Raw genomic sequence first — 13,609 nt, 5'->3', positions numbered from 1 at the left:
CTAAAATTTAAAAAGATGAAGTTTCTAGATCATGGAGTTCAGAGTCCTGTTTCAACTGGTTTCTGTTTCTCCGTCTCAATAGTTACTGTTCACGAAACGTTTAAACCGTTTGAGACGTTATGAAAGTTTGAACTGAAAGAGAGCCGTTGGGGTTCTCATGGGAAGAGCCTGTATTACTGGAAAGAGAGGTTCCAGTGTCTGAATGGAAAGAACCTGTGTTACTGGGAGGAAAATCTTGAGAAAATCTATTGTCCTCGACGTATCCGAATGGATTGGGATTGTACATGAAAAATTTTTCACATGCATTGATTAATTTGGTGCTCAGTCTCTTTCCAGCGGTGCCGTGTCGACCGGCTCTACTGAATGGTGACAGAGTGGCTCGAAATTCCTTTTCCGACATCGAGTCGAGTTTGGATCCTGTGGTGCGTGTTTTGTGCCGTACAGCATTCGATCGTCGCCACGTGAGCTATCTGTTTTGATGAGTGATGATGTGGCGGTGACTGAGCTCCGTAGAACCTTTTTCGGTGCAAGCTCGCACTGCAGTGGATCCCGTTAGAGTCACTGTCATGGAGACAACGCCTTTACTCCCATGTCTTGCTAGATTCCTGCATCGATGCCCGAACCAGATCACCGGCAGCCTGGGAGAGATCAGATCTAGCTGTATCTTCTTTTGCTCCCAATCCCAACTAGTCTAGGAAGAAGGTGGCGATGATATTGGAGGCCTTATGGGAGGCCTTATCGGAGGCCTTCGTCTCAAAATTTGCTGAAATGCTGGTCGAGTTGGCGAAGGAGGAGGTTGACATGCTCTTAGGTGTGCCTGGTGAGATCCAAAAGCTCCAGAGCAAGCACCGTATGATCAGCAAAGTCCTTTCCGTCGCCGAGAGGAGGAGGATCAATGATGAGGCCGTCGATGACTGGATCAAGCAGCTCAAGGATTTCATGTACGATGCCGATGACATCCTCGACTTCTGTCGCATTGAGGCCGACAAATGTAAAGAAGGATCTTCGTCCACTTCTTGGGTGCGCTTCCCCTTGTCCTTTCTCCCTTTCCGAAAGCCTCTAGTTGCTCATGAGATTGGCACGAAAATTAGAGAACTCAATCAGAAGCTTGAGGAGATTTCGAGTTGGAGGTCTGAATTCAATCTTGAGCTCACTTCCCATGACAGGCAGCAAGTGACATCTCGAATTACTCGCATGACATCTCCTGCAGGTGAGATTGATATTGTCGGATCTGAAATTGAAAAGCACGCTCAGAGCTTGGTTGATTCCCTAATTAAGGATGACGGACGGAGAAACATTCTTGTTTTCGCAGTTGTGGGTGTGGGGGGAATTGGCAAGACCACACTTGCTCAAAGGATATATAATGACCAGAGGATTCGGGAGGAGTTCTCAGTGAAGAAGTGGGTGTGTGTATCGCAAGAGTTTGATGAGATAAATTTGCTGAAAGATATCTTCAATGGAGACAAGGATGATCTTGCCCAGGAGCAGAGTAGGTCCTCGCTTGAGCCCAAGGTCGAGAGCAGTCTTAGGGGTAAGAAGTTGTTTCTTGTTCTTGATGACGTTTGGACTGCAAAGGTTTGGTGTGACTTGTTGCATAACATGCTAAATAGTTGTGTTGCCGGCAGTAGGATCCTTGTTACTACAAGATATGAAGACATCGCGATGCAGATGTTGGCAGTGAACATCCATCACGTCAACAAATTGTCTTTAGAGGATAGTTGGTTATTGCTTTGCAAGAAGGTGGTCCTGACTGGAGATGAGGTCGAGATCCAGCATCTCAAGGACATAGGGATGGAGATTGTTAAGAAATGTGATGGCCTTCCTTTACTCATTAAAGCGATTGCAGGTGTGCTATGCACGAAGGAGAAGAACTGGACAGCTTGGAATAGAGTTCTTGAAAGCACTGCATGGTCCACATCCGGGCTTCTTGAGGAGGTTAAGGGAGCATTATATTTGAGTTACGAAGACCTACCAAGCTATCTGAAGCAATGTTTTATATACTGCTCGTTGTTTCCTAAAGACTATAGAATCCTTAAGAAGGATATTACTACACTTTGGATTGCTGAGGGATTTGTGAAAGCTGAAGGGAGTTCGACTATGGAAGAGACAGCAGAAGAGTACTACAGAGAGTTGATTATGCGAAATCTTTTGCAGTCTTCCGTCAATCAAATGGCATTCCAGATGCATAACCTCCTGCAGTATCTTGCTCAGTATCTGGCACGAGATGAGAGCTCGGTTGTCATGAAGCAGCACGAAGTAGGCAGCAGTAACGGGCTGATGAAGCTGCGCCGTGTACATGTGAGAGACCGTAAAACAACAGAAATCTTTGATGTGTTAGTAAAACAGGACTCGCTGAGGACTCTAATATGGAGAGAGACCCGCTTGTCTGAGACTCAGATGGATGTTGTTTTTAATAAACTTTCTTGTTTAAGAGTGCTGGATATTTGTTCGTCGACAATTCAAGGATTGCCAGATTCTTTGGGTAACCTCATACATCTGAGGTACCTAAATATCTCAGGATCCCAGATAAGCGTGATAACGGAAAGCATAGGGAATCTCAGAAATTTATGGTACTTGGATATCTCAAGCACCAAGATAAGCGTGATACCGGAAAGCATAGGGAATCTTAGAAATTTACAGTCCTTGAATATGTGGATGTGTTTGCCCCTTTCTCGCCTTCCCAACAGTATCGTGAATTTACACAACCTTAGGAGCCTCGATCTTTCTGAGACGGGGGTGGTTGGGATGCCAGCAGGCCTAGGAAGGCTTCAAAATCTTCAACTACTGCGTGGATTTATGCTGCAGAGCAACCGGACAGAGGGATGCTGCACGATGGAAGAATTGAGATCTCTCTCGTGTCTCACGGATCTCTTAATTGATAAAATGGAGTGCATATCCAGTAGCTCCGAGGCAAAAGCAGCCGAAATTGGAAACAAATCCAAGCTCAAGTCACTCGAGCTGAGTTGCACACTTGACCTTCAACCTAGCGAGGAGGAGATGAGGAGAATCGAGGAGGTGTTTGAAGAGCTCCACCCTCCACCTTGCCTGGAACGACTGAGCATCACGTGTTACTTTGGCCGTGAGTTCCCAAAATGGATGGCAGAGACATCTTCATCAACATCAATTCTTTTTTCAAATTTGAGACGGTTGGAGCTTCAATATTGCAAATATTGTGAGCGGCTTCCACCTTGCGGGCTGCTCCCTCATCTAGAACATCTTGATGTCAGGGGTGCTGCAGCAGTCATAGACGTTGGACCTGAATTTTTGGTCGGCGACAGAGCAGGAGTAGATTCTTCCAAGTATGCATTCCCCAAGCTGGAGACGCTATGGTTCATAAATATATGTAATTGGCAGGAATGGCATTGGGATAAAGGAGCACAAGCAATGCCATGTCTAAAGGACCTGCACCTTCTACACTGCCCCAAGTTGAAGTCTCTTCCCGAGGGTCTCTTGTTCCATGCAACCTCTCTGACAAAATTGATGATCTATGTTGCGAACAGCCTCACGACAATTGAGAACATCATTTCGCTCAAAGAATTGTATATAGCGCATAGTCGCAACCTCGAGAAAGTTTCAAACCTCCCTGCGCTCACAACCCTCGACGTTCAGTACTGCCCAAAATTGCAAGTGGTGGAGAATCTTCAATCCTTGAAAAGGATGTATCTGATCGATTACAAAATGAAATCTCTCCCATCATACTTTCTGAAAGAAGTGCAAAGAGGTGTAAAAAAAAGGAAAAGAGTATATAGACCTTCCAAGACAAGAAAAGGAGTACATACAGCTCATCTGGAGGAGCTGGTGATTCGGTGCAACTTGGGACTGATGAGAAAAATTTGCCAAAAGGCCAGCCCGGAGTGGCCAACAATCCAAGACATCCAGCGGGTGAGCGTATTCTCAGATAATAGATCGGTGGATAATGGACTGCTGCATCTCTTCTATAACAAGTCCCCCTTCAGCTTCACTACAAATTTTAACGACACCACCAGCAGCAGCAGTGGCCTTGCTTTGTGATCCATGCCGCTTCCATACTCCTTTTCAACTTTGGCTACAGTTCTTTCCAGGTATATACCTTGCCTTGACATGTCTTCATTTTATGTCTCTTTTACTTTCATTTCCTCCGAGACAGGTTATGTTCCTCAATCCTAGAAACATCTTATAGCATCTTTACATTGCAATATATATTCCTTTTTTCAATTTTTTGTTCGCACACAAAACATATATTCCTTGATACATACTTTAAATTTATTTTGATTGGACCCTTTCTCCAATAATGGAGAAAGTTTGTTAGAACCTTTTTTCTTGTTAAGGGAGCATGTAAATGAACTAGAAGAACAGGGACTCTAAGCTTCTTTTTAGCTCATGGACTTAGCAATTGGTTCTTTTAATTTTCCTTTGGCACGACATCTATTCTTGTGGATTTGGTTTCCGGGGAAGAACTGGATTTTCAGAAGATCTTCTAAATCTTTATCTGAAATTCTGTATGATTTTAGATTTTTTTGAAAAGAATGGAATTCAGTTTCTAGTGCTAAATATGCGATTGGTTTAGATCTATTTAAAATCCATGCTTTACTCGGACACTTTTAGAAGGCAATGTTTTTACCAGACAATTTTTGGTACTTACAGTTGCATTCATTTCCTATCTCATGAAATAAATTATAGGGGAACCTTTCTTTTTCTTAAAAAATATATATTAATATAATGGCATTTCAAATAAACTAAATATATTTCTGTTGCATCACATGAACATAGGTAAAAATACAATTTTTCAGGGTGTTAAGTTTTTACATCCTTAGCCTTCACAAAATGAAGGTAAATTAAGGTTAGATTAATTATCATCACCGTTCATCCTGCGGACAAATTTATGATAATGTCTATATTTATGTGGTTGGAGAGAAAAATTAGAAACTCATTATTGAAAAGGAAACTACAATTTATTGATCTAAGTCTCCCTTTCCGAAAAGAAGAAGTTGAAATTATTTTTCCTGACATTCTTGAGTGGGAGATTGTTATTAATATCCTCCACATTCTCTTTTAAGTTATATTTTATATGGCTCTAGATCCTGAAGATGGAAACTTAATGTAGCGTGCCACAAATCTTATAATTAATCCAAAGTTTATGTATCATATTTTGCATGTTCGTCTGCAAGAACAGTGGGATGGTCTGATCTTGGTTTCATACATACAAGTTTTCCAAAGGACTTGTCGCGAATATAGAGTATCTATTTTATTGTACATTTTTGTTTTGATGTATTGATAGCTCATCTATAGTTTAACTCATAGTGTAAGTTACGCAAGATGATTCCATATTTCATTGTAATTTTATTGGACTTTGAAAATTGACGATCGCTTCTATGAGTAGTCTTATGTGTCATAATATTCTTATATGAGAATGTTGCAGGTATACATACAGGCTTGAGCATAGATTATTTAATGGTCCGTACATTTAGACTCAATCATACAGTTTCAAAGCATCTCCTTACCCTGGACAAGAGTCTTTATAATGTGTTGTCATCTTTGGCAATATGGGGAAGGTAAGAAATTTTCTTTTAGCTTCACTCCATGATTGTACCCAACATATCTTCATGCCTATTCTGTATCCTATTGTTTTTTTTTCCATTTTTGGTTAATTGATACCTATCTTGTTCCTCAGTGTGTTAAATCTTTGTTAATGCTGTCCCCATAGAGTGATTTCTTTTTGTTCATGTTTTATGACTCCAATTCATTCTTTTCTTGAATAAATGGTATCATACTGCATATTCTGAAAATGTGAAATTTTCAGACAACGCTCAGAATGAGTTTCAAAACCTAGGAAAAAATCATTTAGATTAAGATATTTAAGAGTAAAATGTGTAAAAATAATTGACTTGTGATCCTCTATATGATTTGTTTTGAAGTTAGATTTCCCTAGAAAAAACTACTAGAGACTTGGTGAAACCTAGGACTATAGGTGGCTGCATTTGTGGACACGTTTTGATGTGGTATGGACCTACATGATTGGACTTGGAAGAGTGGAACTAAAGCACATTTAAGTTAATGAATTGGCCGATGAGTGGCTTTTTGGGTGGGGGTCAGTAATAATGCTGAAAAGTGATACTCTTGTCATCATGGGTGGTATAGAAGTTTACTGGAAGAGGGCAGGGCATGACAGGAATGATGCACCATACTAGTTCCAGATTTGAAACCTAGTTCTTGAAAGCATCATAACCATTGAAAAGACAGAACAGTTTGACATCAAAAACTGATCAAAAGTCAATGAGATGTGCATTGGAGAAAAGTAACATATATGGTCATAGCTGTCCAGCCCCAATTTATTAGAATTTTTTTTCTTGTCAAACTGGTCACATATCCAGCTAGTTGCATCTTTTCTAGATAAATGAATTACAGATGTCCATCAATGCCATCCCCTGCTTCTTTCTGGATGATTTCAATGCTGTCTACTAAAACTGTTATAGTTCATCATCATCACTTTCTTCAACTTCCCATCCAGTGAGTCTTCCACTTTTTAGATGTGCCTTATCGCTTTTACCGAAGCATATGTTCACTTCTGATTCTATAACCTTTACCTTTCTGCAAGCACTTGCATGGTGCATGGTTGCCTGATGCCAATAACAATAGCAGGAAAAACTTATTCCATGTGATTGGGTCAAAAAATTTTATCTGGCCGTGCTAACAATGTTGTGCTTTTTATTACTATAAGTTTCTTTTTTTTTCACATTGTTATCAGAATCAAATTACAAGTACATTTCTAAAATGGCTTTTTTATCAATAATGAGTCGACACTTCTCTAATATAAATCATGTGGCCAGTTAAAAGGTGTCAAGTTCTTTACTCATTGAAATATTAGTGAAAAATGGAATTTGGTCTAACATATCCTGACAATGTTCTTTCTGGATTCTATTTCAGGCTGAAGCTGATGGTTCCAATGAATACAATTTTCAGCCAGGCTCCTTGAACACCACTTACCAGATAATCAAGGACCTGAACAACGTAAATATTCCATATTGGAGATATATGCTATGCAAATGGATGCATATCACAATGGGATCAGTTTACATCACAAATTGAACCCATTGCTTCAATTGTACCTTATATGATTGGAAGGTTAGTCTCATTAGTTCACCATTCCATATAATACTTTAGAACATCATTCTCTTGTTAGCATAGCAAATAACATTTATGCTTTCCCTTCAGTGGTAATCATGAGCGTGATTGGCCTGGAACAGGGTCCTTCTATGGCAATAAGGATTCAGGTGGAGAATGTGGCTTACTAGCTGAAACCATGTTTTATGTTCCTGCAGAGAACCGGGCGAAATTCTGGTATACGACTCAAGAAAGGAGCTCTGCTGAATTTATTTTTTCTTGATGTTCTCTTTGAAAAGACATAGCATTTTCTTTTATAGGTTCCATGATTTTAGTTGTTTAATGTAACACCATTAGATTGCTTAATTCAATTAGTGAAATCTCTTCTGGATCAAACAGCCAATCATTTATATTGTTTCATTCATTATTTCCTTTTCCTCTCTAGTTATATCTATCAATAACTTCAGATATTCACTGAAAACTTTTAAACAAGCAAAGTTTCTTTTGAGTTGAATCAAGAAATGACTGCCATTAAATTGTCAGTATGGCTGATATTTTGATTATCTTATGCGTCATTATTTTGTATGAACGTAATACAGAAATATTTATGGTTGTACAGTACTCCAGTTGAGTTCGATCCATTAGGCATCTCTTTTGAGTAACAATTCTCTGAGAGTTTCTTTGTGCAAAATCTTGTGTGGAGAGTGAGTTCTCTTCAGCATTGTAGGGCATTGCACCCCAAATTCCATGTGTTTCTTCTTGTTTTGATATGTAAATGCCTTGCAGATCAAGGACATGGTATTGGCTGCTTGTCTTTTTGTTGCATTGCTATTATAACTATAATGAAGCTGATGGTTCCAATGAATACAACAATTTTCAGCCTGACTCCTTGAACACCACTTACCAGCTAATCAAGGCCCTGAACAACGTAGATATGGTTATCCATATTGGAGATATATGCTATGCAAATGGATACATATCGCAGTGGGATTAGTTTACATCACAAATTGAGCCCATTGCTTCAGTTGTGCCCTATATGATTGGAAGGTTAGTCTCATTAGTTCACTACTCCATATAATACTTTAGAACATCATTCTCTTGTTAGCATAGCAAATAACATTTGAGTATGTTTTCCCTTCAGTGGTAATCATGAGCGTGATTGGCCTGGAACAGGGTCCTTCTATGGCAATAAGGATTCAGGTGGAGAATGTGGTGTACTAGCTGAAACCATGTTTTATATTCCTGCAGAGAACCGGGCAAAATTCTGGTAGATGCCTCAAGAAATGAGCTCTGCTGAATTTATTTTTTCCTGGTGTCCTCTCTGAAAAGACAGAGCATTTGCTTTTATAGGTTCCATGGTTTTTGTTGTTTAATGTAGTACCATTAGATCTCTTAATTCAATTTGTGAAATCTCTTCTGGATCAAACAGCCAATGATTTAGATTGTTTCATTAATTAATGCCTTTTCCTCTCTTGTTATGTCTATCAATAACTTAAGATATTCACTGAAAACTTTGACATAAGCAAAGTTTCTATTGAGTTGAATCAAAAAATGACTTCCATGTAAGTTGTTAGCATTGCTGATTTTTTGATTATCTTATGCATCATTATTTTGTATATATGCAATACAGAAACATTTATAGTTGTTAAGTACTCAAGTTGAGTTCGATCCATTAGGCATCCCCTTTGAGTAACAATTCTCGGAGAATTTCTTTGTGCGAAATCTTGTATGGAGTGTGAGTTCTCTTCAGCATTGTATGGCACTGCACTCTAAATTCCATGTTTTTCTTCTTGTTTTGGATTTGTAAATGCCTTACAGATGAAGGACATGTTATTGACTGCTTATCTTTTTGTTGCTTTGGTATTATAACTATAATGAAGCTGGTGTAACTTCTACCATAGTAATGCCTTCTGCTTATAATATTGAAATATTTAAAATTCTGATATCATGATATCCAGTTATATTGTCGCATCTTGTTGCTATAGCCAAATAATTCATCTTAAAATTTGTTTTTATTATTGTTATCATCAGGTATTCAACAGATTATGGCATGTTTCGCTTCTGTATACCTGACACCGAGCATGACTGGAGATGAGGGACTGAGCAGTATGAATTCATCGAGCACAGCCTTTCATCAGTTGATGGACAAAAACAACCACGGTTGATCTTCCTTTCTCATCTGGTTCTTGGTTATTCCTCTGGAGCATACTATGGTCCGGAACGATCCTTTGAGGAGCCAAGGGGTTGAGATAACCTTCAAGATCTTTGGCAGAAGTATAAGGTTGACATTGCCTTCAATGGTCATGTCCGCAACTATGAAAGAATATGTCCAATTTACTAGATAAATATGTTATCGGCACTCGGGTATTCCATTTTGTAAGTCCAATTACCAGCCATGCTAGCATGAATACAAATCCTTCTTACAGGCATTGGCTGCTTCAAACTATACTAATCACATTGAACCATTTAGAATTTAACTGTTTCATTCATTTTATTCCTCCAGGGAGAAGCTGATGGTTTCATAGTTTTGTTCCCCACTTTTCTTATCTAATCATTTCTTCTTTTTGTTTCAATATATTGAGCTTGATGAAGGTTCGCTGTACCGGTACCGAACCCCGTACTTGTGCCGCACTAGTATAGGCGTACCGAGTGTCGGTACGGTACGGTATGCGGTACGCCAGGCCTACCGATATTGGCATATCGATTCCGGTACCCATCGGTACGGGTACGGTACGCCCGGTACCGACTGATACCGACCAGTACAGCATACCATGGCTTGATCAATATATTTTTCTTTGGTTGCAGAATACTTGCGTGCGCAATGCATCACATTCGCACCATTACAGCCGTCCATTTGCAGAAACCACCAATGTAGTTGTTGGAGGTGGAGGTGCTATCAAAACCCAGGACCCAGGTCCATTTACTCGTCGATGTTTCTCCAAGGAGTGTTGGTGTTGGTTATGGGCATGGTAGGGGCCGAAGCACTCTTAGGAGCAGAGGGTCTCGCAGATACCCTGTGAAGCCTCTTACTTCTATTGAGACCTGTCTCGTCCCTCTGCTTTACGATGAAAATTTTGAAATTGAAGAGTACGTATTTAACTCAGTCTCATCACCTACTGCACAAGCTGCAAAGCCATTTGTTATAACTGATGGGAACAGAATAATCAACAAATCAAGCTATGAACCTTTGAGCAACAATGGCTTGCATATGGATGTTGGGGTTAGTTCAGGAGTAACGGGAACTATTGTTGGAGTTTCTCCTCTTCCTAAAAGAAACTGAAATGAAAGAGCAGGGAGATGCAGCATGGAAGGTTGGACTCTTCTAATTCTCAAAGTTCCCGCAATTTCCAACACTCGCAAGGTAGCATAACCAACCTATGCTTGTGCTTTTAAGCCATGACATCTTTGTATATTCATTATGAACTTTCTAATGTTTGCTTACCTGTTACGTTGATGACAGATTTTGTTAAGAAAATGGAATTTCCTGAAAAATATAACATATAAAATGTGAAAAGGCATCACAAAGTTTGTAATGTGAACTTGCAGTTCCAAAATGATCTAATTAAGAATAGTGGTATATCATCCCAAATTGTTTACAGTGCACTGAAACATGTAATGATGTGCTTGTCTTTTGTTGCATCTAGTAGTTCATGAGCTAATTGTTCTCCTGTACGTGATTGCCTGAAATGGGTCCTGACATTTGATTACAGCACATCCTGATTCAGATTGACATCATTAGACAAAGTCACAAATTGAATCACGTCAAGTGTTTTTAATGATGTAATCATTTCATTCATTTGTGTCTATCTCTGGAAGGATTTTCATTCTGTTAAGATTATTTGGGTATTTTCTTTTCAGGTAAAGGATCTTATGATATATGTAGGTCCACCTGTTGTGTTATCCTAAGTAATGGCTGATCCTGAACTGAATCAAAATAATAATCCTATTTAGGGCTCTTATGCTATTGCAAATACTGGATTCAAATATATTCTTCTATCAATACTGTTAATATAATATGTTCTTTAGTTTAAGAAGTCCTACACTCTAGAACCCATGCCATTTTATTGTTGATTGGTAGAAAAATCTGACTTGCACCCCTGAGCCCCCTGAACCCACCTAGATTAAACAAGTGTAGGTGGGAGTGTTGCCTAGTAGACAACCCAAGAAGAGGGAGGGGGGGGGGGGGGGGGGGGGTGATGAATTGGGTTCTAAATAAAACTTTAGTTTCTTCTTCAGATTGTCTAATGTGATTATGAGAGCTTTCTTGATTTTAATCTAAAGAGATTAATCAAGCTATAAAGAAAGCAATAGAGAAGGGATACTCAAGGAACCACAATACAAACACAACGAATTTTATTGTGGTTCGGAGCCAATCCTGCTCCTACGTCCACTCTCCAAGCCTCACTTAGGAGTTCACCATAATCCCTTAGCTTACAGCCGGTTGTTTTATAAGCTCACAACCCAACTTGTTATTTTCACGAGATCACAACGAACTCGGTCGGTTTTCACAAGCTTACCGACTAGAACCAATCCGATTGTTTTTTCGGGCTCAGAATCCAACCTAGTTGATTTTTTCCAGCTCACCAACTACAACTTTACAACGTTGGTTTTCACTGGCTCATCAACAAACCTCAATCTTCTTGATTCAATCTCCTGATTGGATCAAGTAACAAAATCAGAGTTTAAATGTTTAAAAGTTGCAGCTTCTAAAAAGGCAGATTTAACAATGTAAGCAATATGAAAAAGAAAAAAGCTTTCAAACAGATTTTTGCTGAAGGAAGATGTGGCTTCTCCTTTTCTGGATCTTCTCTTGAATATACCGGTGGTTGAGGATCAATAAATCGAGCCTTGAATGTGAGGAATACTTCTGAAATCGATGTAGGCGCAGTTACTCCTCTTTTCTCTTTGAAAAGGCTCTAACTCTTCTTTGGTGGTTGTGAACTTTGAATCCTCTTATTTGGTCTTTGTATTCTTGTCTCTACTTTATTTATAACCACTTTTCAGAGCTTTAATTTTCGAAAAATAGCCATTGGAAGAAGTAAAATAGCCGTTCTGACATGACTGTGCAGCTTGACAATGTTACCGTTGAGATCGGAATCGACTCCCGCGTCTCGAAAACGGTGATAAGTGCTAAATAATGCATAAATTAATATCTTATTTATAGCACTTATCATTATTTTAATTCACATATTTTGTAAATTTAACTAAAAATTGTATTACCTTCATGATTGCATTTTAATAAATTATCCAAGGTAATTCAAGTTTGATTTGATTATTTATTGATTAAGCTTAATGCGTGCAGGTCGAGTCGAGCTCAATTAGGTAAAGCCTAAACGGACACTACATCATTTTACAGTTTCACATTCTCCGGAGTCGACTTCAAGAACTCTTCTCCAAAATCCAGTGCTTTCTAAGTGCACCTAAATTTCTCCCCACTCGTTCCAACTCTTTTTCCACATGATCTAATTTTAATCTCAAAAACAATAAAATCCCTTCAATTATTTGTTTCTCAAATCTCAAAGCATATCATCTTAGTTGCACGGATCTCAAAGCCTCATCCCATCTCAGCCATTCATCTTGCATCACCCAACTCCACGCCTCTCAAACCCATTGTTTTTCCCATGCATTGAAACAAAGAACAGAGCATCCATGGATCATTCCCCTTCACGTGATTCTCCCACTTCCCAGCCATCCACTAGTCATTTTTTTCCATATCAATTCCATTTAAATATTCAATATCATCATCTCCCACGGATAAGAATCCTAACTCACCTCCCCTGTGTGCATGCTATTCGGACCAGGATTAGAGCCGTTCATCCCATTTCATCCAAACCCCCAGCCACGTTCTCCTCTTCCGAACCAAGCTAACCTTCTTTCGGATTAACCCCAACGTCCCATGCTCCTCTCCGAATCCCCTGTTTCACGTTCAATCTGTTCCGACTTCATCCTTATCTCATGCCCATCTCCCGGATTTCCAGCCAATGGCAGCACAACCAAATGATCCCAACGTCATCGAACTTTACTTCCCCTGTTTCGGAACCAATCCAAATCTTATCCCGTTGTGATCCATCTTCATCCAAACAACCCCAGCCACGGAAACAGAACCAGGATCTCATCCGCATCCTTCCGAATATCCTACGAACGGAATTCCAGCTCCCAGCACCTCATGCGTCCTCTCCACGATTCATTCTTATCCCCTCTCAACCGTGAATATCATTCAAGCACCCAGTTCCAGCACCCACGGATGAGCTCAAATCCCCTGTTACGTGTAGCATCCCGTCTTCATCGCCAACCAAACTCAGGATCCATTCAATCATGCATCCCCGCTATCCCCTGTTTCCAGTTCATTTTATCTTCATCCGAATCATCCCAGCATCCTCAAAACAGAATCCGTTTTCAGCTGTGAGCTTCATCCAAACTCCCCTTGATTCATCCCAGCAAAATCCCTTCAACGGATCAGAACTGCAACAGTCCGCGGATCAAGCTCCCCAACCATCTGCCTCTTCGCTCGAATCAAATCTTCTACGCA

The 13,609-nt window shown here is 39.7% G+C and overlaps 1 protein-coding gene across 15 annotated transcripts; it reads left to right on the top strand.

Moving 5' to 3' along the window:
- Positions 1-599: 599 nt before the first annotated feature.
- On the top strand, positions 600-13,216 carry LOC103718205 (putative disease resistance protein RGA3). 15 transcript variants are annotated; one of them, XM_039126144.1, is made up of 7 exons: positions 600-4,061; positions 5,399-5,531; positions 6,904-7,101; positions 7,192-8,127; positions 8,222-8,347; positions 9,112-9,456; positions 9,886-10,678. In XM_039126144.1, the coding sequence occupies exon 1, from the start codon at positions 709-711 to the stop codon at positions 4,009-4,011; it is 3,303 nt and encodes a 1,100-aa protein (XP_038982072.1). In that variant the 5' UTR covers positions 600-708; the 3' UTR covers positions 4,012-4,061; positions 5,399-5,531; positions 6,904-7,101; positions 7,192-8,127; positions 8,222-8,347; positions 9,112-9,456; positions 9,886-10,678. The 15 variants fall into 15 exon arrangements, with proteins under 15 accessions (XP_038982072.1, XP_038982067.1, XP_038982074.1 ...); XM_039126139.1 differs by adding an exon at positions 12,383-13,216 and having other exon boundaries at positions 8,222-10,441; XM_039126146.1 differs by having other exon boundaries at positions 7,224-7,317; positions 7,961-8,127; positions 8,222-10,678.
- Positions 13,217-13,609: the final 393 nt, after the last annotated feature.

This window comes from Phoenix dactylifera, chromosome 4, assembly GCF_009389715.1.
Source record: "Phoenix dactylifera cultivar Barhee BC4 chromosome 4, palm_55x_up_171113_PBpolish2nd_filt_p, whole genome shotgun sequence".
Classification (NCBI taxonomy): domain Eukaryota; kingdom Viridiplantae; phylum Streptophyta; class Magnoliopsida; order Arecales; family Arecaceae; genus Phoenix; species Phoenix dactylifera.
The sequence above is the reverse complement of the archived record's forward strand: the minus strand, read 5'-3'. Positions and strand labels throughout refer to the sequence as shown.

Coding starts and splice junctions, on each gene's coding strand:
- LOC103718205 (XM_039126139.1), top strand. CDS start 709: ATGATATTGGAGGCCTTATGGGAGGCCTTATCGGAGGCCTTCGTCTCA.